General features: G+C 45.2%; 1 protein-coding gene across 1 annotated transcript; it reads left to right on the top strand.

The window, feature by feature from the left end:
- Positions 1-18,931: 18,931 nt before the first annotated feature.
- Positions 18,932-21,383, top strand: LORICRIN (loricrin cornified envelope precursor protein). Its single transcript, XM_002810169.4, has 2 exons — positions 18,932-18,978; positions 20,174-21,383. The coding sequence occupies exon 2, from the start codon at positions 20,197-20,199 to the stop codon at positions 21,145-21,147; it is 951 nt and encodes a 316-aa protein (XP_002810215.3). The 5' UTR covers positions 18,932-18,978; positions 20,174-20,196; the 3' UTR covers positions 21,148-21,383.
- The last annotated feature ends 3,684 nt before the right edge of the window (positions 21,384-25,067 follow it).

Raw genomic sequence — 25,067 nt, 5'->3', positions numbered from 1 at the left:
CCGATCCACCAGTTTCTGCTCCATCACAAATAAGTATTCATATGTATCTACATTTTGCATTTAACTATATTTGCATTTATCTCATGTGTGTTGCAAACACCAGTGGTGCTACTTATGGCAACTTTATCAGCAGATCCCCCAAAGTTTAAGAATGTATTCTGTGGCTGTAGAGTAAATAAAGCAGATTGGTCAATTGGGGCTTGAAACCAGTTTTGTTGTTGCTGTGTTAAAACAAACTAAATGGATGTCCCAGAGATGAGCTCTATTACAGTCTGACAGTAAAAAGGGTAAAGTGATAATAATTCTATAGCTGTAATAATTGTCAATCAGCCCTACAATAATACTGATATTAACATTCACTGATTGTTTCCTGTGTGGTGAACAGAATACTAAGAGCTTCACTGACAACACTCACAACTGTCTAAAGGATCTATCGCTTATGGCTGTGTGACCTTGAGTAATTACTTTGCTTTTTTTGCCTCCATTTCCTCATGAGTAAAATAAGTATACTTATCGTACCTAGGCCTCATAATGATTAAATGAGTTATTATATAAAAATGTTTAGAGGAGGGCCTAGCACATAGCAAGCCTCCCAAAAATGTGATCCCTCCCCACCCCCAAAGCTAATCTGAATCTGAATTAATTGGTCCTGGGGTCTTCTACCTCAGAGTTTGCTATGTGGCTCAGGCTGCCAAGGGAGTAGAACTAAAACCAACAGGTGGAAGAAACAGAAGGCAGCTATCTACTCATTATAATTGTATCTTTCTAATAAAGCCTTTAATGTGATAGAATTCAGTAATTTTACTCCTTATCTATCTTTTTTTTTTTTTCTTGAGACGGAGTCTCGCTCTGTCGCCCAGGCTGGAGTGCAGTGGCGAGATCTCGGCTCACTGCAAGCTCCACCTCCCAGGTTCACGCCATTCTCCTGCCTCAGCCTCCCCAGTAGCTGGGACTACAGGCGCCTGCCACCACACCCGGCTAATTTTTTGTATTTTTTTTAGTAGAGACGGGGTTTCACCGTGTTAGCCAGGACGGTTTCAATCTCCTGACCTCGTGATCCGCCCGCCTCGGCCTCCCAAAATACTGGGATTACAGGCGTGGGCCACCGCACCTGGCCTATCTATCTTAAGAAACTATCATTCATGTGTATAAGGAAGCATATATTTTAAAAAATGCTTGAAGCTTTGTTTGTAATAATGAAAATCAGAGCAACCTACATGCCCATCGATTTAGGAGTAGCTAAATAAACTGTGGCAGATCCAACCTATAAATTACTAAAGAATTGTGATAAGGAATAATGTTACTTTATGCCTGTCAATAGTGTGTGCAAGGCAGGTTCTAAGTTCTTACCTAAATTTACTCATCTAATCCTCACAAGACCCTGTGGCTATAGGTATACCACAATCCCAATTTATAAAGGAGAGAAACTGAGGCTGAAGGGTTTAAATAATTTGTATCATGCAACTAGCAAGTGACAAAGCTATGATCTGAGTCCAGACAGTGTGGCCTCAGGCTCCATCCTTTCACTCTTCATGCTAATTTATTGCTGAGTGGGGAAAAAAGCAAGCAGCAGAAAGACACACAAAATATATAATACTATTCAGGTAAAATATACACACAACACAGTACCATGTTGTTTCTAAATATGTACATAAAGGTGAGAAAATGATCTATTTTAACAATCAAACCAATTTACAACATTGGTTTCCCATGTGAAGGTGCTAAAGGAACGAGGATTGGCAATGATGACCAGAAATAATTTCACCTTGACATATGACATCTTAAATTTTAAAACAAAATGTGTTCCAATATTATAGAATGACTTAAAATTTATAAAATAAAAATAGTCAGAAAGAATCACCTACTTCAGGATTAAATGAGTTCCCTAATATAAAAAGGATTAGCTTAGATTTCTACTCTTGGGGAACTCTTCAGGGAGGGATTCAAGCATCAGTGAGGGATTGGACAGGAAGACCACCCCAGTTGGTTGGTTACCAGAGAAACTCAACATGCTCCCAATTAAACTCAGTATCTTTTACCCTCAAACTTCTTAATCCTCTGGTCTCTCCTAGTTCCATAAGACATTGCTTACATTTAACCAATGTAATTATAATTCTGTATAAGTTCTGTCTGTTTTTCTAACTCTAACTTCTTTACTTACATAAAATAACTTTCACTATTCTTCTGAAAGCCTTTAATAATGTGAAGATGGCTATTTATCCCTGTCTTCTCTCCTCCTAGTTCCACTTCTACCACCATCACCACCACCACCACCGCCTCTGCCACCTCCACTACCATCATTTCCACCACCACCATCACCACCACCACCACCATCATCCTAGTTGTGGTGGTGGTGATAAGAATTAGTGGTAATGGTGATGATAGTGGCTGTAGCAGTGGTGGTGATGATGAGAATGAATCAACGTAGCAATGTGATAGATTGGTGCTGGTGATGGTGGTGGTGATGGTGGTGGTGGTGATAATGGTAGCGGAGGTGGTAGAGGTGTTGGTGGTGGTGGTGATGGTGGTAGAAGTGGTGGTGGTGAAGGTGGTGGATGACGGTGGTGGTGGTGATAATGGTGGTGAGGTGGTAGAGGTGTTGGTGGTGGTGGTGAAGGTGGTGGATGACGGTGGTGGTGGTGATAATGGTGGTGGAGGTGGTAGAGGTGTTGGTGGTGGTGGTGATGGTGGTAGAAGTGGTGGTGGTGAAGGTGGTGGATGACGGTGGTGGTGGTGATAATGGTGGTGGAGGTGGTAGAGGTGTTGGTGGTGGTGGTGATGGTGGTAGAAGTGGTGCTGGTGATGGTGGTGGTGATGGTGGTGGTGGTGATAATGGTAGCGGAGGTGGTAGAGGTGTTGGTGGTGGTGGTGATGGCGGTAGAAGTGGTGGTGGTGAAGGTGGTGGATGACGGTGGTGGTGGTGATAATGGTGGTGAGGTGGTAGAGGTGTTGGTGGTGGTGGTGATGGTGGTAGAAGTGGAGGTGGTGGAGGTGGTGGATGATGGTGGTGGTGGTGATAATGGTGGTGGAGGTGGTAGAGGTGTTGGTGGTGGTGGTGATGGTGGTAGAAGTGGTGGTGGTGAAGGTGGTGGATGATGGTGGTGGTGGTGATAATGGTGGTGAGGTGGTAGAGGTGTTGGTGGTGGTGGTGAAGGTGGTGGATGATGGTGGTGGTGGTGATAATGGTGGTGGAGGTGGTAGAGGTGTTGGTGGTGGTGGTGAAGGTGGTGGATGACGGTGGTGGTGGTGATAATGGTGGTGAGGTGGTGTGGGGTTGGTGGTGGTGGTGATGGTGGTAGAAGTGGTGGTGGTGAAGGTGGTGGATGATGGTGGTGGTGGTGATAATGGTAGCGGAGGTGGTAGAGGTGTTGGTGGTGGTGGTGATGGTGGTAGAAGTGGTGGTGGTGAAGGTGGTGGATGATGGTGGTGGTGGTGATAATGGTGGTGAGGTGGTAGAGGTGTTGGTGGTGGTGGTGATGGTGGTAGAAGTGGTGGTGGTGAAGGTGGTGGATGACGGTGGTGGTGGTGATAATGGTGGTGAGGTGGTAGAGGTGTTGGTGGTAGAAGTGGAGGTGGTGGAGGTAGTGGTGATGCAGGTAATAGAGGTGGTAGTGGTGATGATGGAGGTGGTGGAGGTGATGGCAGTGGTAGTGCTGGTAGTACATGATGGTGAAGGTGGTGAGAGGTGAGGATAGTGGTGGTGGTAGTGGTGGTGGGTGGTGGTGGGTGATGGTGGTGATGGTGGGTGATGGTGGTGGTAGTGGAGGTGATGGTGGTGGGGGTGGGGGTCATGGTGGTGGAGGTTATGAAGGTAGAGGTGGTGGTAGTGGTGGTGGTGGAGGTGGTGGGATAGCTGTGGGTGATAGTGGAAGTTATGATCATGGTGATGGGTGATGGTGGTGGTGGTAGAGATGGTGGCAGTAGTGGTGCTGGTGGTACATGATGGTGGTGGTGGTAGAGGTGAGGCTAGTGGTGGTGGAGTTGGGTGATAGTGGTGGTAGTGAAGGTGATGGTGGTGGAGGTGGTAGAGGTGGTGGTGATGGTGGGTGATAGTGGTATTGGTGAAGGTGGTGGTGGGTGATGGTGGTAAAGGTGGTGGTATTAGTGACAATCCAAATCAGTGTCAGTGCCATGACAGTAGTTGTGGTGATGGTGACGATGACACTGGTAGTGGTGATGGTGGTGGAGGTCACAAAGGAATAAGAAAACAATCTATTTTAAAGAAAAACAAATCACTGTGCTTACAACACAGTGCAGCATGTTGACATGGCAGTGATGACAATGGTAGTGATGGTGCAAAAGGTAGTGGATGTGATAGTGGTGGTGGCAATGGAGATGGGGGAGGTGGTGAAAGTGGCAGTGATGGTGGGAATAAGTGAAGATCAAAGTGGCAGTCCTTGTGATTGTGATGGCGATGGCAGTACTGGTAAAGGTGATGAAGTTGGTGCAGCTGGTGGAGGTGGTGGTGGTGATGGTGGTAAGAATGAGCAGAGGCAACAGTGGTACTGGTGGGGATGGTGGTGATGATTATGGGGCAGATGATAACAATAAAGTGTTAGGCATTTGGCATAGAGCTGAAAGTAATGGCAAGATAGACATGGTGACCATGGTGATGATGAAAACAGAGGTTGGTGATGATGAAAACAGAGGTGTTTAGTTCAAGCAAGTGAAAAGACAAAAGCAGCTCTAGATCTAGGTCTGATACCTGGATACTGAGACCAAAGCTTCTTCCCCATTTTTGCTGCCACCATTTGTCAGAAGAAGTGGAGAAAAGTTACATGGAAAGTAGACTAAGATGAGGACAGTAAATAGAATGTCACTACCCAAGCTACGGGGCCTATAGGACCTCATGTGCTCCTTCCCAGCCACAGCAGCTTTTTCTGGATCTCAGCCCTCCATGTCTACTCCATTTGGGGTCTGTCGCGATGACAATTTCCTGTGTGCATCGGAAAGCAAGAAAAGTGGAAAGAGAGTAAGACAAGTGCACCAAGGCAGTATCCTGGAGTCTCTCTTAGCCCACCCTGGATAAGCCATGGCCAGACCCGTCAGAGCTGGCCCTACTAATTGCTACTTCCCATGTCGAGAGGTCACCAAGTGGGAGTGTGAGGCTGCATTCCAGTGGTGGTAGAAGGCCCCACCAGCCACACCTGCCCAGCACTCCCACAGACACTGAGCCTGCTGAAGGACACTTGGCCTGTTCAACCATGGACAGCAAGGTGAGCAATTAGGCTCAGGAATCAGAAAACAATCTATTTTAAAGAAAAACAAATCACTGTGCCTACAGCAGCCTGTCCAAACATAGTAATCACAATAACCACGGCAACCCTGGAAGCCAGTGGCATTTCTGAAACTCATTCCAGCAAACACAATAAGCAATTTGGAGTTGAACCAGGCTAATTCCATCTCTGTCTGCCAAGGGTTTGGCTAAAGCACCTCCACTGTCTCATATTTGATTCTCTGAGGGATTAGGCACAATGACAGCAGCAATTAATGTCACACTTTTGCCCCTTCCTGGCACCTTCCCCTAGATTGTATTGGGTTTCCCAGATATGACACTATGCTGAGCAAGGCTGGCAGTTAAGTGTGGCATCCATATGTCCTGTCCATATGTCCTGTATATAGCCAGCTCTTAAGTGATGATGATAATGATGGTGATGGTGGTGGCGCCACCAAGGACTCCCAAATTGGGCTACATTATCTACTTACCAGAGCAAGCTCATCCTCCAATGAAATAACATCCTCCTAAGGTCACAAATGCCAAGCATCCCCTCAAATCACACTCTTTCCTGTTCTATCTTCTTCTCTCAAAAGCCTCATTACCTGCTCCCTACTGGGCACAATTGTCTTGGTTAGGATGTTCCCCTTTAGTTTTGTTTAACCCACACTTACAGGGCACCACTGTGTAGCAGACACTTGGCAAAGTACTGGAGTTTCAGTGATTAACAACCATCAATGATCAATGACTTTAATTTATAGAATTCAAGGAGTTCTTAGTCCAGCAAGGGAGATGGACATGTAATATATAATGTAAACACAATAAGGAAAGTGGTTTTATTTGGTTTCTTTTAAGGTAAGCTCAGAATATTACAGGAGCACAATAAGAGGGCACATAACCTAGTGTTGGACAAGGCTTCTTGAAAGCTCTCGGCTCACTTGGCCAAGAGCCTCCTTTCCATCCAGCCCAAATTAAGGTTGAGTTGAAGACAAAACCTGAGTGTCCCCTGCTGAAGGGAGCCACGATAGCCCCCACCCCCATTCTCTCATGGAAGCTTAATAAATCAGCTTGAATCCCAGTTTCTTAGGGTCTTTAAGGTTCTGGATTCCTCAGCAATCTCTTCCTGGAAGGGGTCCAGGACTAAGGGACCAAACCCAACAACCTTCTGACCCAAAATCTTCTGGGGCTGAACTCTCCACATGTCCCCTCAACCCACTGCCAGCGGCACAAAAGGGAGAACATCACCAGACAAGGAGCAAATCAGGCTGCCAGTGTTTTTGTGCAAGGAACCGTGAGCAATTAGAAACATCCAGTCCTTTCCTCACGAAGGTTACAGTCCTATCAAAGCTGGAAGAAACATGGAGATCAGCTAGCCCAGGCCACTCACTGTATAGCTGAGGAAACTGAGCTGCCCAACATTACACGAAACCCAGTCCTTGTCCCATTGAGCTAAAATATGTGTTCCACAAAGGCAGGGAATTCTTTGTCTGTGTTGTCTCTGTCTAGAGCAATGTGTGACAACTAGACAGCTCTCAGAAAATATTTGCTGATGCTGATGTTGACACAGAATTGTATCACACCAGACAGCAGGATTGTGGAAAACATGGGCTTTGGAGTCAGACAAATCCAACTGTAGTCCTGGCTCTGTTGCTTTTGACCGTGTGACCTTGGCAAGTTCTTTGTGCTCCTCACACCTCACTTTTGTTATCTACGATATGTGGATAACAGTGCTACAGAGTGTGGTGAGGTTCAAATATGGAGAAACACCCAACATAGCACCTGGAACATAGGATGTGCTCAATAAATGGTAGTTACCACTGCTAGTAATAGTATTAAGTACCAAGTGACTGACTCAGAGAAGAACTTGGGAGAGAACTAGAAAAAAGGGGCAAAGCTAGCCAGACCCCCAATCCAACATCAACCATGAAGGCAAACCCACGAGAGAAAATCTGCCCCTGAAATAGTTCCTCTATGCACTCCCCACCCCTTCTCCCTCATTGACACCTGACACTTCATCACTGAGCTTCATCCTTTCCATCATAATTCTGACTCTTTTAACCTATCACTCCCTGAATAGAGAAGACCCACTTTAAATCAGATGCCCACACTCTAATTTAAATGAATTGTACAATCTTTCCTTGAGTTCAACTAGTAGTGTTTAATCAAATACTGACTCTTTTCCAATGGCTTTCCCATATAATAGATCTTGTTTAATCTGCACAGCATCCTCAAAACATAGGCAAATCAAAGATATTTTACACATGAAGATATAGGATCAGGAAGGCTAAGCGGCACACTCGCAGTGTCACAGCTGGCAAATGATATAACCAAGATTCCGCCTCAGATCCTCTGACAACAATTCAGTCACCAAAGTCTCACCATGACCCAGGAACAATTTCAATAATGAGCTAGTAGCAGAATGACAGAGGCTCAGGCATCCCCTGCTAAAGGAAGTCACAACAGCCTCCCCCTTCTATCATGAAAGCTAAATAAATCAGCTTGAATTTCAGTTTCTTAGGGTCTTTAATTTCCTGGGTTCCTCTGAGATCTCAGCCTGGGAGAGCTGAGATGTCTCAGCTGCTTGCATCTCAAGCAGCCAGTTCAATGCCTAGCCCAGCCCACAGCAAATGCTGGTAGAACGAATGGATGAATAAACAAAGTCTTCCACATCTGCCTACTTCTGGAATTGTTACTGACCTAGATATTAGACGCTTTGGCCTGGGTGGGGAGGATATTAACCCCTAGGATGAGGGGCTCCAAGGACACACTGCCTGCTTCACAGGGTGCCTCCAGCTGCGTCCAAAGACAATGCCCTGGGCCAGCTCCTGAGTCTAGAGTAGCCCACAGTTCCAACACTGTGTTTCAGCAGGGAGACAGACCCACTCTCACACTTGCGAACCTTCCCCCTACCCTTAGCTGAATGTGGGGGCAGAACTCCTGCACCACAAGTGTTCATTTTCCAGGAGGACATGTGGAACACTCCAAAGGGAAGAGGCAGGGCCCGTGCTTTTAACCTAGTGTTTCCTAAACCTCAGTAATTCACATACCTCCTTGGTAGGTTTTCCCATATTCATGAACCACTTGTATGATTATTTATTCAACACTTTTCTCTGGATGAACTCACAATTTTTACTTAACCAGATTTATTTTTGAAGATATACTACCACAGTGTTACCTTCTTTTACCTCATCCTAAGCAATGATACCCATAAAATAAATCTGAAGTGCTGACTCTGTACACATTAAAAGAAATATATTTTCTATTTTAATGTATAGCTATTAGAATAACGAGGATTTGTAACTCACTAGCAGAAAGCACACTTCGCTTTACGTAACTCTTCTGCAATCCATATAGGAGCCAGCAGGGATTATGTGGAGTAAAATGTCCTAATTAATCATGGAGAGCAATTATACACCATGAATAATTTAATCATGCATCAACATCACAGTCATGTTGATAATGCAATAATACCAATAATCCAAAAACCTGTGCTGACATCCACTTTAAAACTTCTCGTATGCTATAATCTCTATTATCTCTCCCTTTTGGAGCCAAACAGGCCTTGTAATTTCTTGGAGTTGTCAGAATTTGATCGGAGAGCCCAGAGTGGGGTAGGGAGAGATATTATTCTGACTAGACTCAAACCAGCACTGTTACAAATCTTGAAACAATTCCTCTGTCCTCCCTACCTCCCTTTTCTCTCTCCCTCTTTCTATTCTCTCCATCATTCTTTCTTTCCTTCTTTTTCTTTAAACAAACACTGACTCACTGCCTGGTGTGTCCACAGACTCCAGGTTTACTAAGAGCTGCAGTGCCATCCCTGCCTTCCAGGAGCAAACAATCTTGTTGGGGAGGTGAAAATAGGGCAAAAACTTAATATCGTCCCCACCCAGGCCAAAACATCTAATACCCAGGTCAGTAACAATTCTAGATGTGGGAAGATGTGAAAGAATGCATTCATTCATCCATTCATTCTACCAACATTCATTGTGGGCTGGGCTAGGCATTGCACTAGCTGCTTGAAATGCAAGACAATGAACAAAACCTAGTAACTCCCCCTCCAAGGAGACCTCAGTCTAGGGAGAAATGGGGTTACTGAGCTGCATAAAGCCAAGTGTGCTTTCTGCAAGGTGAAGTGCTCTCAATCAAACTGGGATGCTGGGGAAGCTTTCCTGGAAGGGTGATGTCTGATAGAGTATTGAAAGAGAAATTAGACAAATTAAGGAAGGGGGCATTCACAGATGGAGGGAAAGGCACAGGAAAAATATGAAGGCATTGGAAACAACCTGACTCAATGGGGGAGAGGATTTTGTTGAGTTTGGAGGACAACGCTCCTATCGGGGAGTAGTCAGAGATGAACAGGAACTGAACCACAAAAGGCCCTTTGGGCTAAGAAATCTGGACTTGCTCCTGATATGTAGACACTGAGGATTTTTAGTAGAAAAATGAAGTAACTGGGACAAATCCAGTAACAGTTGCTGCAAATACACAGTAACAATGCAGTTACCATAGACACCAAGGCTGGCTGACAAGTGAGAATCAGAGAGCAATCTTCAGGCCAGGAAAGAGGGCCAGCAATCCTGTTGACATTTCCGGGAGAAAGGAAACTGGTTCTTGAGGAAGAGTAGGGTGTGAGGACAGAGATTAAAGACAGTGGAGGTCTGAGACACACAGACACACACAGGAATATGTACACACATCACACACATAGAGTGCGTACATATTACACATGTGTATGTACACATATCACACACATGTACACACATAACATACAGCTATATATGCATGCCACACCAAGAGACATGTGTACACACAACACATACACACACAGACATGTGTACACTCATCACACACAGGCACACGTATGTGCATCACATATACACACATTGACATGTATGCAGATCACACATATGACAGACATATGTGCACACATAACAGATATATGTACATACCACATACAAAGGCATGTGTACACACATATCACATGCAGACAGACATGTGTATGCTCATCACACAGGCATGTAAATGTACATCACATATACACATATTGACATGTACAGAGATCATACATATGACAGACATGTATGCACACCACACACAGAAACATCTACACCCATACCCATAGATATATGTACACATTACACATATGTGAACGGAGACGTGCACACACTGCACCATATGCACACATTTACACTCATACACATGAAAGCAACATGAAAGTCAAAGTCCGAATCTGGAAAAACCTCTGTCTACAATTTTTACTGTTTTCCAATCCTATCTCAAAACTCACTCTTTCCAGAAGACTTTTCCAGTTGCTTCTCTTCTCTGCATCCCCTCATCCCCACGGCAATGGGCTAGCACTTCTCTCAAGCATTCTATTACAGAATGACTTATTTTCCAAATGCCACCACTAAGCTGTCTGCTTCCCTCTTCCCCTTCCTCATGCCCTCTCACACACATACCAAAGGGGCCACTTCAGACCACACATGTCCAGGGGAATCCTGGTTCAGAAGCCTGTGAAGAGAAAAGAGCTTTAAAAAGACAAGATGGAAACCGCATTTTGGGGAAAATCAATGATTCTGTGGATCTAGACAGAGTCTGGGGGAACCAAGGCTTATACACAAGGAAGTCGGGGGGCCAAGAAGTAAAGGTTTGAGATAAAAGAGGGTATTTCACTCAAACAAACCTTTCTCCTCACCTACTATGCAGCCAACACTGTGTATACAAAGAAAGATAAGGTCCCTTCCAGCAGCCTACCAGGGGGACAACCAAGATCTGGAGAAATTCTAGAGAGTGTTCTCAAGGGTACAGAGGATACAAGACAGCTTGAAGGTGTACATGGTAAGAATCGGAGTGGGCCACGGAGACCAGCCATTAAAGCTAGTAGTCATGGAGTCCATGGTGTGATATGGGAGTCCAGGTCTGTGCATGATGACACCGCCACATGGAGAGTCAGCAGCCAAAATTGAGAATTTGTAGAAAAAGGAAGTACAAATTAAGAGAAAAAACACAAGAACAGGATTAAAATACTCAACAACATTTGAAATACTACAACTTACCAGTTGTATTTGGATGATGGAATTATAGGTGACTTTTTTTTTGGCTTTGCTTTTCAAATTTGTAGCAAATTTCTTTTTTTTTTTTTCTTTTTTTGGTTTTAATTTTTGTAGCAGAATGATTTACTAAGGATAAGGGGCCAGCTCCACCACCAGGGGATTCCCTGTTGCAGGCACACATGCACACCTATAGACATATGAACACACGTCACACAAATTAATCCTTCCTCTGGGATCTAAAGTGGCATACACTAATTGCAGGAGGATCTAAAGCAACGTAGCCTGCCCACATGCCTTTCTTAATCCTGTGCAATTATACCCACCCTGGGTGATGACACTCACAGAGGTTATTCTTAAGGCAAGCTTACTTTCCTCACCCTGCCCTCCTGCTGCACCCTCCCTTTTCCTGCATACTCAGCTCAGGTGGGAAATGCTCTCTGGGAGAAAAATTCCCAAAATTCCATTGATTTGAGCCTAAGGCTGGCATACAAGGAGGTATGACATTTTTATGCTCTTTTCCCATTGGCCTGTGATCCTTGTCAACTCACCTAGCTTCTTCCCTGTCACTGCCTCTGACCATCCTCATCTCTCCTTCCTCTCTATCCAGAGAAGAGCCATGGGAAGGAGGCATTAAAAAAACCCACTAAGATGGGAGTGGATTACATTAACTTCATAGATGGAGAAACTGAGATCTGAGGGACAAGACCTTGCCCAAGCTCACAGGGTATTGGTGGCCGGGCAGGTTTAGAGCATCGCCCCCCTGACAAGACCCCAAGACCTCAGCAGAGGAAAGACCTTGATCCCTACCCTTCAGAACAGACCAGAAGCTAACAAACTTCCTAGCTCCCAGCAGTTTGCCATAGTAAATTTATTTAAGATACTTTCATAGAAAACAAAATCAGATTATATTTTCCCTCCTCTATGAGATTAAATTCTCATCATCTCCTTGACTGATCAACATATTTACAAATATTTACTCTGAGGTCCAGCCCTGAGTTAGATGGGGATATGAAGAGTTAGGGAGATCCATGTTACCAGGGATACTCCTAGCCCAGAAGAGAAGGCCCAAGGAATCTGTGCCAGATGTAAATAATGGTTCCACTGTCCCATCTCTTGGGATTCTCTGAGCACATGGATGGAACCAGACAAAGAGGTCACTGAAGACCCACCCATCAAGCCATGATGTCACTTTTTTAAACATTAGGAAAGTTTGCCCCAAGTCATCCACCTGATTTCAACAGGTTCAGCTATTGAAATAAGGAGTATAATTTGAAGAATGAGCAAAAATTAAGGATAACCAGCAAGTCTGAGGAACAGGATTACTGGTCAAGACAGAGATTGAATCCAGATTGTGGTCTTCAGTTGTAAATCCTATTAACAGTCTGGGTAATACAGAGGTCACACTCAAAGCCCACTGCAGCTGCAGGGAATTCCTGAAAGTAGTGCTTAAGAATCAAAATTGGATTTAAAACCAAAAGGGAAGGAGCATTTGCCTTGCTTTGCTTTTCAATGGTGCCCAGTGAAGAAGTGCATTGGTGCAGGTTATCTGAGATAGCACACGGCTGAAAAGCATGAGTGAAAGCTTTTAGGCCAAGCAACCTAAAAAGCTACAGGTTTGAAATGCTTATGCTTTTTTCTTTCTGCCATATTGATTTCCAGGTTGTCTGACTTGGAATCAGTTAAAACAACATGGATAATTCAACCAACAGATATCAGTGGATCCAACATTCTTAGACCACCAACTACCATTATGCATCACAGTCCTGAGGGGCCTCAGGTGACATTCCCTTTCTCAGAGCAAGCTGGAGCTGCTCACTGCTCCTCCCTGCTCATAAAGTTTACATATGAGCTAGGATGCAGGCCCTAAGCCTTCAGGCTACCTAGCAGCTGCCCACCTGTGAAAGCTGTGCCTCCTGATATCAGCAATTTACTTTCAGGCCCAGAGGCTAGTGTGCCCTGGCTCAACAGCCTACTGGAGCTTAGCAGGCACAGCTACAAAACATTTTTACTTTCATTTTAACTACTCCCTCCTCTCACTGCCAGCACCTAGAGGTACTCTTGTTAAAAGAAAGCAAAAAACCACAACTAGAATCTACTGTGGCAGGGGTACTGAGCTGGGCATCCAGAAACCCAGCTTCTAGTCTTGGCCCTGCTGTGTAGCCTTGGAACATGGTTTAGCCTCTCAGGGCCTTGGGTTCTTTACCTATCTCTACAAAGGAGAGAGGTGTTTGGAAGATCTCTGTGTGTCCTTCCAGCTCTCACACTCTATCAATGCATAAATTTTTCCCTGAGTAGCTAGGAGCATTCATGAAAGCATCCTCTGCTCCCTGCCTCCCAGAGGGCACAAACCAGCCTGGCTAGGGAGTCATTCCTTCATTTGGTTCCTATTGATCCAAAGAGGAGAGGTACGCGGTGCTTGAAAAGAACACACAATTTAGAATCAAAAGAACTGAGAATCCTGGCTTTTGTACAAAGGCTGTGAGAATTTGGGCAAATCCATTAACCACTCTAAGCTGCTTCCTCATCCTGAACTGAAGATAACATTACTGGGCACACAAAACTGTTATGAGGATTGAACCCATGTGACAGTGGTCCATAAACTGAAGAGTCTGTCCACAGGGGAAGTGTCCAAGCCCAGGCAAGCATGATCCCTGGATGCACTGCTAATCCTATGTGCATCTATAAGCTGTTTGAAAAGGTCTGAACAACTCATCTGTCGTCCCCACCCTCAGCAAAATGATGGGCTCCAGGAGCACCCAAAAGAGGACCAAGTTAAGAGTCAACACTGCCTGATAACACCCCAGGGGGCTATAAATGCTCTTTAAATCCTAAGATGCAGAGTTAAGAACTAATAGGGAGCCTTCCTTCAAGGACAATTATAACTTGAAAAAAGAAACAAGTCAAATTGATGTGTCATTAGCAGACTGTAACTAGTACAATTGTTCCTTAAGGCCTTGGAAAGGGAAAGTGGTGAGCGAGATGGAACCAGTGGGTGTGATGAATCCAGGGAAGCTCTGCAGAGCTCTCCTTCTCCTACCCACCTCTAAGCAGTTCTCCCCATGTAACACCGAGGGTCAGCCACCCCTTCAAACTGTTGGCCCGGAAGGGCCATAGAAAGGAGGAAAACGGCAGCCCAGGAGGTACCTGGAACTCCGTGACACTTCCTGGGCCAGGACTGTGAGAGAAAACTGTTCCCATTCCAAGTCAACAGTGCAAAGAGCTTCCAAGCACTACTCCTGTCCTGCCAAAGCTCCCAAGCCCCTGTCCTGTGTCCATTTTATTCTTTACAGCCACCTGCTGCCCCTTTAACCTGTTAGATAAGTAGTCAGCACTCAGTCATGAGAAAGCATGTGTGTAGCTCTGGATACTTCAAGGTTGTTATGAACATGCTTCCATCCAACTGGGGCTCACCAAGCTCAAGAACTGAAATCTCAGACTGGGGCCCAGGAGCCAGGTGCCTCTACTCAGAGAAGCAGCCTTCTCAGAGTAGTTTGCGGCTGCTCTTTCCTAAATCCCCCCAACATAGCTTGTTAAGATGGCCAAGCTGTGCATCACAATGCGGGAGGCCCTCACGCTATCTCCTCTACCTGCTTCTCTCTTGCTCTGAAGATGCCTGTAGCAGGAAGATGTGAGCTTCCCACAAAGATAAGCTGAGAAGCAGAAAGAATAAATCTCCAACTTTTTTGTGATTTATGAATCAAAAGCTGGGTTTTCTCCAAAGGACGCATCTGTGATTGTGGATAAGCCCCCATGTGTCCTTAACACCCTAGACTGCCACGTCTTTCTGAAGAATCACCACCCTTCACACACACACACACACACACACACACACACAAACACTTCCTATACGGGGCCTTCCCATCAGATAGATATTGTGAGGGTGGTCGGGGAAGCAGGCTAAAATTCCACTAGCCCAGTGTTAGCCCAGTGTCACTTCTATAGCTGGCCTTGGATTCCCTGCACAAGGCTTGTTCATTCTGCACAGTGGCTAGGTTTAATCTGTAGTTCCATGCTGAAACCCTCCACTCCTTATCATCTGACAAGATCATCTCTCAACTGCAGTCAGTCAATAGGTCTCAAGAGTTCCTTCAATTCCACTGGGATTTACTGAGCACCTATTAATGCCCAGCACCATGCCAGGCACTGTGTAGCATTTGCTTTAAGGACCATCCCCTCTAAGGATACAAGTATAGGCAAGAACCGTGTCCTAATCTGTCAAACTGCAGAAGTCAAATGTGCTATCAAGCACACCTTGCAGGGTTAGGTGTCTAAAGGCTATAAACCTTAAAAATCTGACCTGCCAAGTCTTACAAAACCCCAAATACCTATGTGTCATTCTACAATTCTACAAAGTCCCATTATTTCCTCACTGATATGATAAAAGGTGATAATCAGTTGCTGTCCACGCAGATATCCCATTAGGACTACTGCTTCTGGTCCAGAAAGATAAAATGGGAAACCAGGTTCACATATTCATATATCAGGCAAGGTTAACTCAGGGCTGAAAGCCACAAGATCTGGTACTCAGTATCATGTCACATCAACCTCTTCTGCATGTTAACTAAATATTTGTACTAGTTACAAGTTTTATATATATATATATATATATAACTTGCATATATATACAATATACAATATATATAACTCTATATATATAGAGCCACAAGATCTGGTACTCAGTATCATGTCACATCAACCTCTTCTGCATGTTAACTAAATATGTGTACTAGTTACAAGTTTTATATATATATATATAAATAAAACTCTATATATAGAACTCTATATATAGAACTCTATATATAGAGTTATATATTATATATATATAACTTGTAACTAGTACACATATTTAGTTAACATGCAGAAGAGGCTGATGTGACATAGTTATATATACATATAAAACTATAGTTATATATGTATATAAAACTATATATGTAGTTATATATACATATAAAACTATATATATATAGTTAAATATGTATATCCTTTCTTATTAAATGCTATATAGGGTGGCAGAGGCAGGCATGGGGCACCATCCCCACCCACGACTCTACCAAAAAGACCCATGCATAGCTTTGGAAAGCCTTCTGGCTCTTTGATGCTTAACATGGTGCCCAGTACATTTGTTTTGGCTGGATTAACAAATAAAGAATTAACATCTTAAATTTAATAGAAAAAAAACCCTATATTTCTTAGAAGAAAATGAACCCCCCAAAGCCAACATGGACAATTTGAAGATTAGTCATTTTGGGTCAACTGTAGTTTAGGTTCCCATTTTGTTATTTTTTGAGACAAGGTCTCACTCTGTCACCCAGGCTGGAGGGCAGTGGTGCAATCTTGGCCCACTGCAGCCTTGACCTCCCAGGCACAAGTGATCCTCCCATCACAGCCTCCTGAGTGGCTGGGACTACGGGCACATGCCACCATGCCCAGTTAATTTTGTTTATTTTTTTGTAGAGATGAGGTCTCACTGTTACCCAGGCTGGTCTCAAACTCTTGGGCCCAAGCGATTCTCCCACCTCAGCCTCCAGAGTAGCTGGCACTACAGGCGCACGGCACCACACCTCGTTAATTTTTGTATTTTTTGTAGAGACAGGGTCTTGCTATGTTGTGCAGGCTGGTCTCAAACTCCTGGGCTCAAGCAATCCTCCCACCTTGGCCTCCCAAAGTGCTAGAATTACAGGCATGAGCCACCGCGCCCAGCCCAGTTCCCAAATTTTAGAATTTCATGGAAAAGTAATAACTCCCTCAGAAAAAAGTGGTAATCATCATTACACCATTGCCAAATTTTCATTTTGACATGGCAGGACATAAAAGAAACAACTACAGCCTCATGTCACCATATCTTTTAAAGGAAGAGGTAGGAAGGCCATGATTTCAGAATTGAAGACTTTCTTTCCCAAGAATACCCTGCTGACATCCTTTTACTTACACTTTTGCTAAGGACTGGTGAACACATAGCAATGGGCCAACCAGGGACCACATATCAGTGCTGGGAACCGTGGTCCACATGTGCTCCTCTTTCCAATATGGCCCAACTAAATAAAACTGTTCTTTCTTATACCCACAGCAATCACTAATTTGGGCCTGTTTCCCTCCAAATTCTCCACACTGCCTCATCTTCAAGCAGAGAAACTTGCCTTCTCCAGCAGATCCTGTCTTCTCCCTACTGGGTCTCCTCTAAGGAGGAGAGCACCTGAGTTCCTCTTGGGTTCACCTGGGTTTATGCTGTCCAAACTGAAACTAGTGCCACAAGTTTCTGATGGCCACAGTCTAATCAGGATCATCTGGATCCTTAAAAGTGCACTATAATTAAGAATTTATTATTGGAGCTGTCATTTCAAAACATAACTGGGCAGAACAAAGTTTGACTGTGGTATCTTAAACAATACCAATTGACTTCCGGTTATGAAAGAAGAAGCATGCTGTTCTGCATGCGCAGAGGTGATGCTACCGGTCCAGAGTCAACAGGAAAGTTTTGAGTTATTTTCCTAGGAGAAGAATTGGACTTGCCCAATCCCTTCATGGACTCCTTTCTGGCCTTGTTGTCCAAGGGAAGGCCAGGTTGGAAGTAAGGGTGTGCTGTTATATGAGAAAATAACAAAAAAGACAGCATCACCTTCTACACTTAACATAACTATTCTCTCTTCACATGCCTGTGAAATAGTTACTACTATTTTTATTTGATAGACAAGGTAACTGAGGATCAAAAAGCTTGATCATTCCACAGTCAATAAGTATTTGCTGAGTGCCTCCCATGTGCAGGCACTGCACTAAGAGCTATGACTCTGCCCAAGGTGACACAGCTGGCAAATAGCAAAGGGAGCACCCAACCTGTCACCTAATCTCAAGTCTATCCCATTCAATGACTGCCCCTCAGGCTAAGGTCAGTGTTTTGCCACACAACACCACAGGACAACAGAGCCAAAGAGCCACTGTGGGATCACATGGTCCATCTCTTTAGTTTGCTCTGCTGCAAGGAAAGTCAGTATTGATTATCCTTCTCAGACTTTTTCAAATGCCTGCTGTCTCTGGGGACGAATCAAAGTAGCTTCCCACGTCACATTAGTTACAGCACTGTCTATGGTGTGCAGTCCAGAGCTGGGTGCTGGGGACTCATGCCTCCAGTGGGCAGGACAGAAACACCCCAGCAAAACACACATGAAATCCTGGGAGATAAACTTTTGCAAAGGAGCAACAGGTTCTAAAGTTTTGAGGATTTTTAGAGTAGCAGGACCAGAAGCCAAACAGTAGGATTTGGAAGGTCCTACTCCTTGGACAAAGCACTGAGATCTTCAGTTTGACTCTCTTAGGGCACCTCAAGACTCTGGGACCTATTCCTCAAGCACAGCCCTGTGGTCACCCGGTATGCGTCCTGTGCCAGAGGTTTTGGAAACAATGTCTGCCATCCACTCTGACTGGGTGACCCCACTGATGAGCCTGCCACACTGTTGCATCAGAGAAGGGGCCAGTCACACACAAGGCTGCCCATCTCAAGAATGCCAAAACCTTCATGAATGGGCCATCCTGTGCCTGCAATCACAGGGAGGTGGGGCCGACAGCCACGGGTCACGTAACTGAGGCCAAACACAAGAAGCTGGCCTGGATCAATCAATGAGTCAGGGAGAGCTCTACATATAACCTCAGGAGATCAGTGCTCCTCACATTGCCAGCATCTTCTCTCCTCACTCACCCTTCCTGGTGCTTTGGGTAAGTGTGGGTTCTACTGACTCTCTCATCTTCCCAGCTGGTCTTGCCCAGGCCTGACTAGATTAGATGGACCAGGGCCTCTTTCCCCTTTGGGAGCTATAGGACCTCTGCCTTCCCAAAAGCACTCACATTTAGAGGGTGGTCAGGAAAGGAGCAGGGGATGAGCTGCTGCCATGCAGATGGTGCTTCTGGTCTTCTGGCCAGAATGTAAACTCCACAAAGACAAGACTATCTCCTGCCTCTCTGGCACCCACATAGGAGCAGGCATGGTGCCGGGCACAGAAGGACTCTGCAGAGGTTGTCCAAGGCAGCCTGTGCACAGGCTGAGCAGACCTTGTGAACCTGTCAGGAGGAGAGGCTGAGCCCACTCTCAAGAGAGTAGGGAGAATGATTCCAAGAAAGTTGCAGATGGGAGGGATTTGAGGTGCCACAGAAATCCAATTGCTGCTTTACAGAGTTAGAAGTTCTGAGAGAGAAATACAACTTCCTACTAGTCAAAGTCCCTTCTACCAAACTTGGACTTGAGAAAATCATGGAAGAGATGGCTAATAGCTTCTGGTCGGGGATATTGGTCCAAAGGGCTACCAGGGTCCTTCCCCTGTCTCCAGGCAGGGCCACAGCAGAGCCTGTCTTTTCTAGTAACTAGCTCTTGGATCATGGCCTAGCTCAGTGGGACAGACCAAGAGTTTGAACTAAGAGCTTCTGCAGAGGATGGAGTGCAACAGCCCTCAATAGAATGGAGTCCAACAAACCTCTCTCTGTTGTGCTGGGAATGGGTAAAATCCCCTATCCTAGGTAGAGGTTTGTGGTAGTTTTCTATTTGCACTCAGAGAATCAGTGTTGAGACTGGAAGAGGCCTGAAAGATGAAGTGTTCAAACCCTTTCATTTAACAGGAAATGAGAAAGAGGCGGGCGTGTGGGTGATCTGCCCTCAACTCACACAACAGTGGTCAGAGGCAGAGCTGGGAGAAAGAATGGGCACTGCTAACTGGGCTGTTTAAAGCATAATGAAGGCCTTCTGCAGGGGAATGAGGAACTCAACTCTTCCAAAAGCAGGAATCATAAGAAACCCCCCTGAGGGCTCTCCGGGCACCTGAAGGAGCCCTGGGACGATGGCGATGTTGCTATGGATGCAGCTGCCTCTGTAAGTATCCTCTTGCAGCTGGTCCAGCGATGCTCTCTTCTCTCCTTCCAGGCTATCCTTCCTTCTCAGACAAGATGTCTTATCAGAAAAAGCAGCCCACCCCTCAGCCCCCAGTGGACTGCGTGAAGACCTCTGGCGGCGGTGGCGGTGGCGGCGGCAGCGGCGGTGGTGGCTGCGGCTTCTTCAGCGGCGGCGGCTCAGGGGGCGGCAGCAGCGGTTCTGGCTGCGACTACTACGGCGGCGGTGGCTACTCTGGCGGCGGCTGCGGCGGGGGCTCCTCCGGGGGCGGGAGCGGCATTGGAGGCTGCGGAGGGGGCTCCGGTGGGAGCGTCAAGTACTCCAGTGGAGGCGGCTCCTCCGGGGGCGGCTCTGGCTGTTTCTCCAGCGGTAGGGGCGGCTCCGGCTGCTTCTCCTCCGGTGGCGGCGACTCCGGCTGCGGCGGCGGCTCCTCCGGGGGCGGCTCCGGCTGCTTCTCCAGCGGTGGGGGCGGCTCCTCCGGGGGCGGCTCCGGCTGCTTCTCCTCCGCCGGCGGCGGCTCCTCGGGCCAGGCGGTCCAGTGCCAGAGCTACGGAGGCGTCTCCAGCGGCGGCTCCTCCGGGGGCGGCTCCGGCTGCTTCTCCAGCGGCGGGGGCGGCGGCTCTGTCTGCGGCTACTCCGGCGGCGGCTCTGGCTGCGGCGGAGGCTCCTCTGGCGGCGGCGGCTCCGGCTACGTCTCCTCGCAGCAGGTCACTCAGACCTCGTTCACGCCCCAGCCGAGTTACGGAGTGGGGTCGTCCGGCGGCGGCGGCGGCGGCGGCGGCAATGGCTGCTTCTCCAGCGGCGGGGGCGGCGGGAGCTCCGGCTGCGGCGGCGGCTCCTCCGGGATTGGCAGCGGCTGCATCATCAGTGGCGGGGGCTCAGTCTGCGGAGGTGGTTCCTCTGGGGGCGGCGGCGGCTCCTCCGTGGGTGGCTCCGGGAGTGGCAAGGGCGTCCCGGTCTGCCACCAGACCCAGCAGAAGCAGGCGCCTACCTGGCCATCCAAATAGGTCCCCCAGGGTACCACGGAGGCGAAGGAGTTGGAGGTGTTCTCCAGGGGCACCGATGGGCTTAGAGCTCTCATGATGCTACCCGAGGTTTGCAAATCCTTCATGTCTTAACCTACCTGCAAGAAGCCATTGAGCTCTCCGGCCGCATCTAGTTCTGCTGTTTAGCCTCTTTGGTTTCTGTACAACTACCTCCCAACCCCAGTGCCTCAGTCAATAAATTTGCAAATTCATGAGAATCTCTAGGTCTCCAAGAGTATTTGTAGTGTTCAAGTTCATCCATTCCATTCCATTCTTCTCCTTTCTTGCATTTGCTCATTCACACTTACATTCATTTTACAAATACATGGACTCTATTGGCGGAAAGGTGAGTGGATAGATGGGAGTCACCAGGAGAGGGAGGAATGGCTGGCAAACGACGGTCAAACATATGAACATTCTAGTGTATGGCTTAAAATCATGACGTGATCCCAAAACACAAAGATCCTGAGGAGAGACTTCAGTAAACACCTCCCTGTGGATTGGGTAGCTACTGTGGGCCTCCTTACTGAACTCTGTTTTTTAAAGACATGCTGCCCTGGAAAGACGCTGTCTCTCACAGTCCACAGCCAATTCTGCAAGGTCTGAAAGCTGGGTGGCTGCACATTAGGAGCACCAGCTCATGCTACTCAGACTCACCGGAGAAATAAAAAGCATATCAGATGTTTACGGGCCTCTAGGGTGAGCAAGACCACTTTAGTAGGTACCCGTAGGGAGAGGAGGTAGTAGGGGAGCTGTTTCCTGCTCTCTCACTCTCTCTCTCTTTTTTTTTTTTTTTTTAATTTCAATCAGCTTTCTCGGGTTGAATGTTTCCTGCTCTCTTGAAGGAACTTTACCTAACTTAGGAAGATGCAGCATACATATACGAGATGTAAAATCTCAGCACCAGAAAGAGGTCATGGAAAACACAAGAGCTTCCAATTAACAAGGAAGAAGACACAGTTGCTCCAAGGGATGTATTAATTACAGAGCCCTCAAAAGAGATGTAGAATATCAGCCTGGCCAGGGACTTTCCAGGTTCTGTTTCATATCCTGATTTTACTAGTTCTAGTTAAATGCCAATTTACTGATTTACTCAAGAAAAACTCCTGCTACATCAAAAAGCCAAGGTACTCTTCCTACTCAATCACTGCTGGGGAAAAAAAAAGTCTTCCTCCTCAACTTTTCCATGTAGGATCACTACCATGCATCATTTTACATCGGTAATTCACGGAGATCAGAACAAATAGCAGTCTTAAAGATCCAGGAGCCCAACCACTGCATTACTTTTATGTTTTTTAACAAATGAAAGTCAGACTTTCAGTTCTGGACAAAATGAAGTAGATGTATTTCCTACTATCGCTCTTGTGAAGTAGAACTAAAATCTCTGGGCATAATATATAAAACAAACATAAGAAGACTTTGAAAGCTGGGTGGCTGCACGTTAGCAGCACCAGCTTATGCCGTAAACATCTGATATGCTTATTATTTCTCCGGTGAGTCTGGAGAGGACAAGGCAGAGTAGCTAGAGTCCTCAGAACTAAAGGACTGACAGTGGTAAGTTTCCTGGGTTTTCTTTTTGCCTCCTGTGTTTCCCAGATTGGGCACTAGAAAATCTGCAACCAAGATTCTGGCAGGTGCAGACAAAAAAATTGCACCAAGAAAATTCTCTTGCTTTAGATAAAAGACCAGGAAAGGGGTAGTCTAGTAAAACAGAAACCTTTCTGACAATATTTGCCCTACTTCAACCAAACACCATGGGGAAAAAAATGAACAAGAATCCTGGACTTCCACCATAGTAAGGAGACCACATGGGTTTACTCAGAGGGTGCTACACTCTCCATAACCTCACTAGTGTGGTTTTAGCAGAAGTCTGCTATAATAGAAAATTTAAACAAGATCTGAAGTCTCTTAACATAATGCCCAAAGTGTCCAGCACACAATAAAAATCACTCATCATACCAAGAACCAGAAAAAAATCTCAACTTGAATGATAAAAGGACCATTCAACAGATAACCAACAGGGAAATGACACAGATTATGAGATTATGTTAGGGATTTTTTTGTTGTTGTTTTGAGACAGTCTCACTCTGTCTCCCAGACTGGAGTGCAGTGGCCCAATCTCGGCTCACTGCAACCTCGGCCTCCAGGGTTCAAGCAATTCTTATGCCTCAGCCTCCTGAGTAGATGGGACTACGGGCGTGTGCCACCACACCCAGCTGATTTTTGTTGTTTGTTTGTTTGTTTGTTTTCAGTAGAGACAGAGTTTCGCCATGTTGGCCAGGCTGCTCTTGAATTCCTGGCCTGAAGTGATCTGCCCGCCTCAGCCTCCCAAAGTGCTGGAATTACAGACGTAATCGCCACCACGCCTGGCCTTACCTGTTAGGGATTTTAAAGAAGACATTATAAAAATGCTTCAATAAGAAATTACAAACACACTTGAAACAATGAGAAAATAGAAAATCTTGCCAAATAAACAGAAGATATAAAAAGAGCCAAGTGGAAATTTCAGAACTAAAAATATAATAACCCATTATATAGTTAAATTTTAGAACTGGAAAATAAAAATCTCACTAGATAGGCACAACAGCAGAATGGAGATGACAGAGTAAAGAATCAATATCTTTCCACCTTCCACTATTTTACCCCTCCAGAGAATACAGCAACAGGCACTGTCTTAGAAGCAGAGAGCAGCCCTTCACAAATAATTAAACTTGGTGTCTTGATCTTGGCCTCAAAACTATGAGAAATAAATTCCCAGCCTCAAAAACTATGAGAAACAAGTTCCTGCTCAAAAATAGATCAATAGAAATTATTCCATCTCAACAACAGAGAAAATAGACTGAGGAAAAAAAAAACAGAGCCTCAATAAACAGTGGGACAACAAAAGTGTTAGCATTCGTGTCATCAGAGTCCCAGAAGGAGAGGAGAAAGGGTGTGGTCCTGAAAAATCATAGAAATAATGGCTCAGAATTACCCAAATTTGGTGAAAGTAATTAACCTACAAATTCAAGAAGATGAGTGAAACTCAAACAGGATAATCCCAAAGAAATCCACACTAAGAAATATCATAATCAAACATCTGAAAGCTAAAGACAAAGAAAAAATCTTGAAGAAGAAAATTTTGAAAGCAAATCTTGAAAGTAAAGAAAACTGACATATCATCTATAGGGGAACTATTATTTGAATGACAGCAGATTTCTTGTTAGAAACCAAGAAGGCCAGGAAAAAGTGTCACCACATCTTTCAAGTGCTAAATGAGAAGAACTGTCAACCCAGAATTCTGTATCCAGTGAAAATGTCCTTCAGAGATGAAGGTAAAACAAAGATAGTTTCATATGAAAGAAAAATAAGAAAATGTGATGCCAGCATACCCATCCTAAAAGTGTGGCTAATGGAACTTTTTCAAACAAAAAAGAAATGATAGAAACCAACATGGAACATCAGGAATAAAGGAAGAACAATGTGAAGTCTAAAACTATAGGACAGTATCTTTTTCCACCTGAGTTTTTTAAAATTATATTTGATAGTTGAAGCAATAACCGTAACATTGATATGGTTATTAACGTATGTATAGAAAATGTTTAAGACAGTTATATCAGAAATCAAGAAGTAAAGGGACTTAAATGGAAGTAAGATCTGCAATTCACTCAAAATAATAAAATGTCCATACAATAGACTATGATAAATTATGCATATACAATGCAATACCCACAGCAGCCACTAAAAAATCTGTATACATACAAACAGACCCACTCAAAAACACTATAGATAAATCAGAATAAAATTTTATTAATGAGTGTACATTTTTATTATAAATATAGCGTACATATATACAAGGGCACAAATTATAAGTGACAGCTCAGTTAACTTTTACCAAGTGAACTCATCCCAATAACTGAACC

This window comes from Pongo abelii, chromosome 1 (genome assembly GCF_028885655.2).
Source record: "Pongo abelii isolate AG06213 chromosome 1, NHGRI_mPonAbe1-v2.0_pri, whole genome shotgun sequence".
In the NCBI taxonomy this organism is placed as follows: domain Eukaryota; kingdom Metazoa; phylum Chordata; class Mammalia; order Primates; family Hominidae; genus Pongo; species Pongo abelii.
Note: the sequence above shows the minus strand (reverse complement) of the source record. Positions and strands in the feature narration are given on the sequence as shown.

Bases quoted from the DNA above. Each gene is read 5' to 3' on its own strand.
- LORICRIN (XM_002810169.4), top strand. From the start codon at position 20,197: ATGTCTTATCAGAAAAAGCAGCCCACCCCTCAGCCCCCAGTGGACTGC.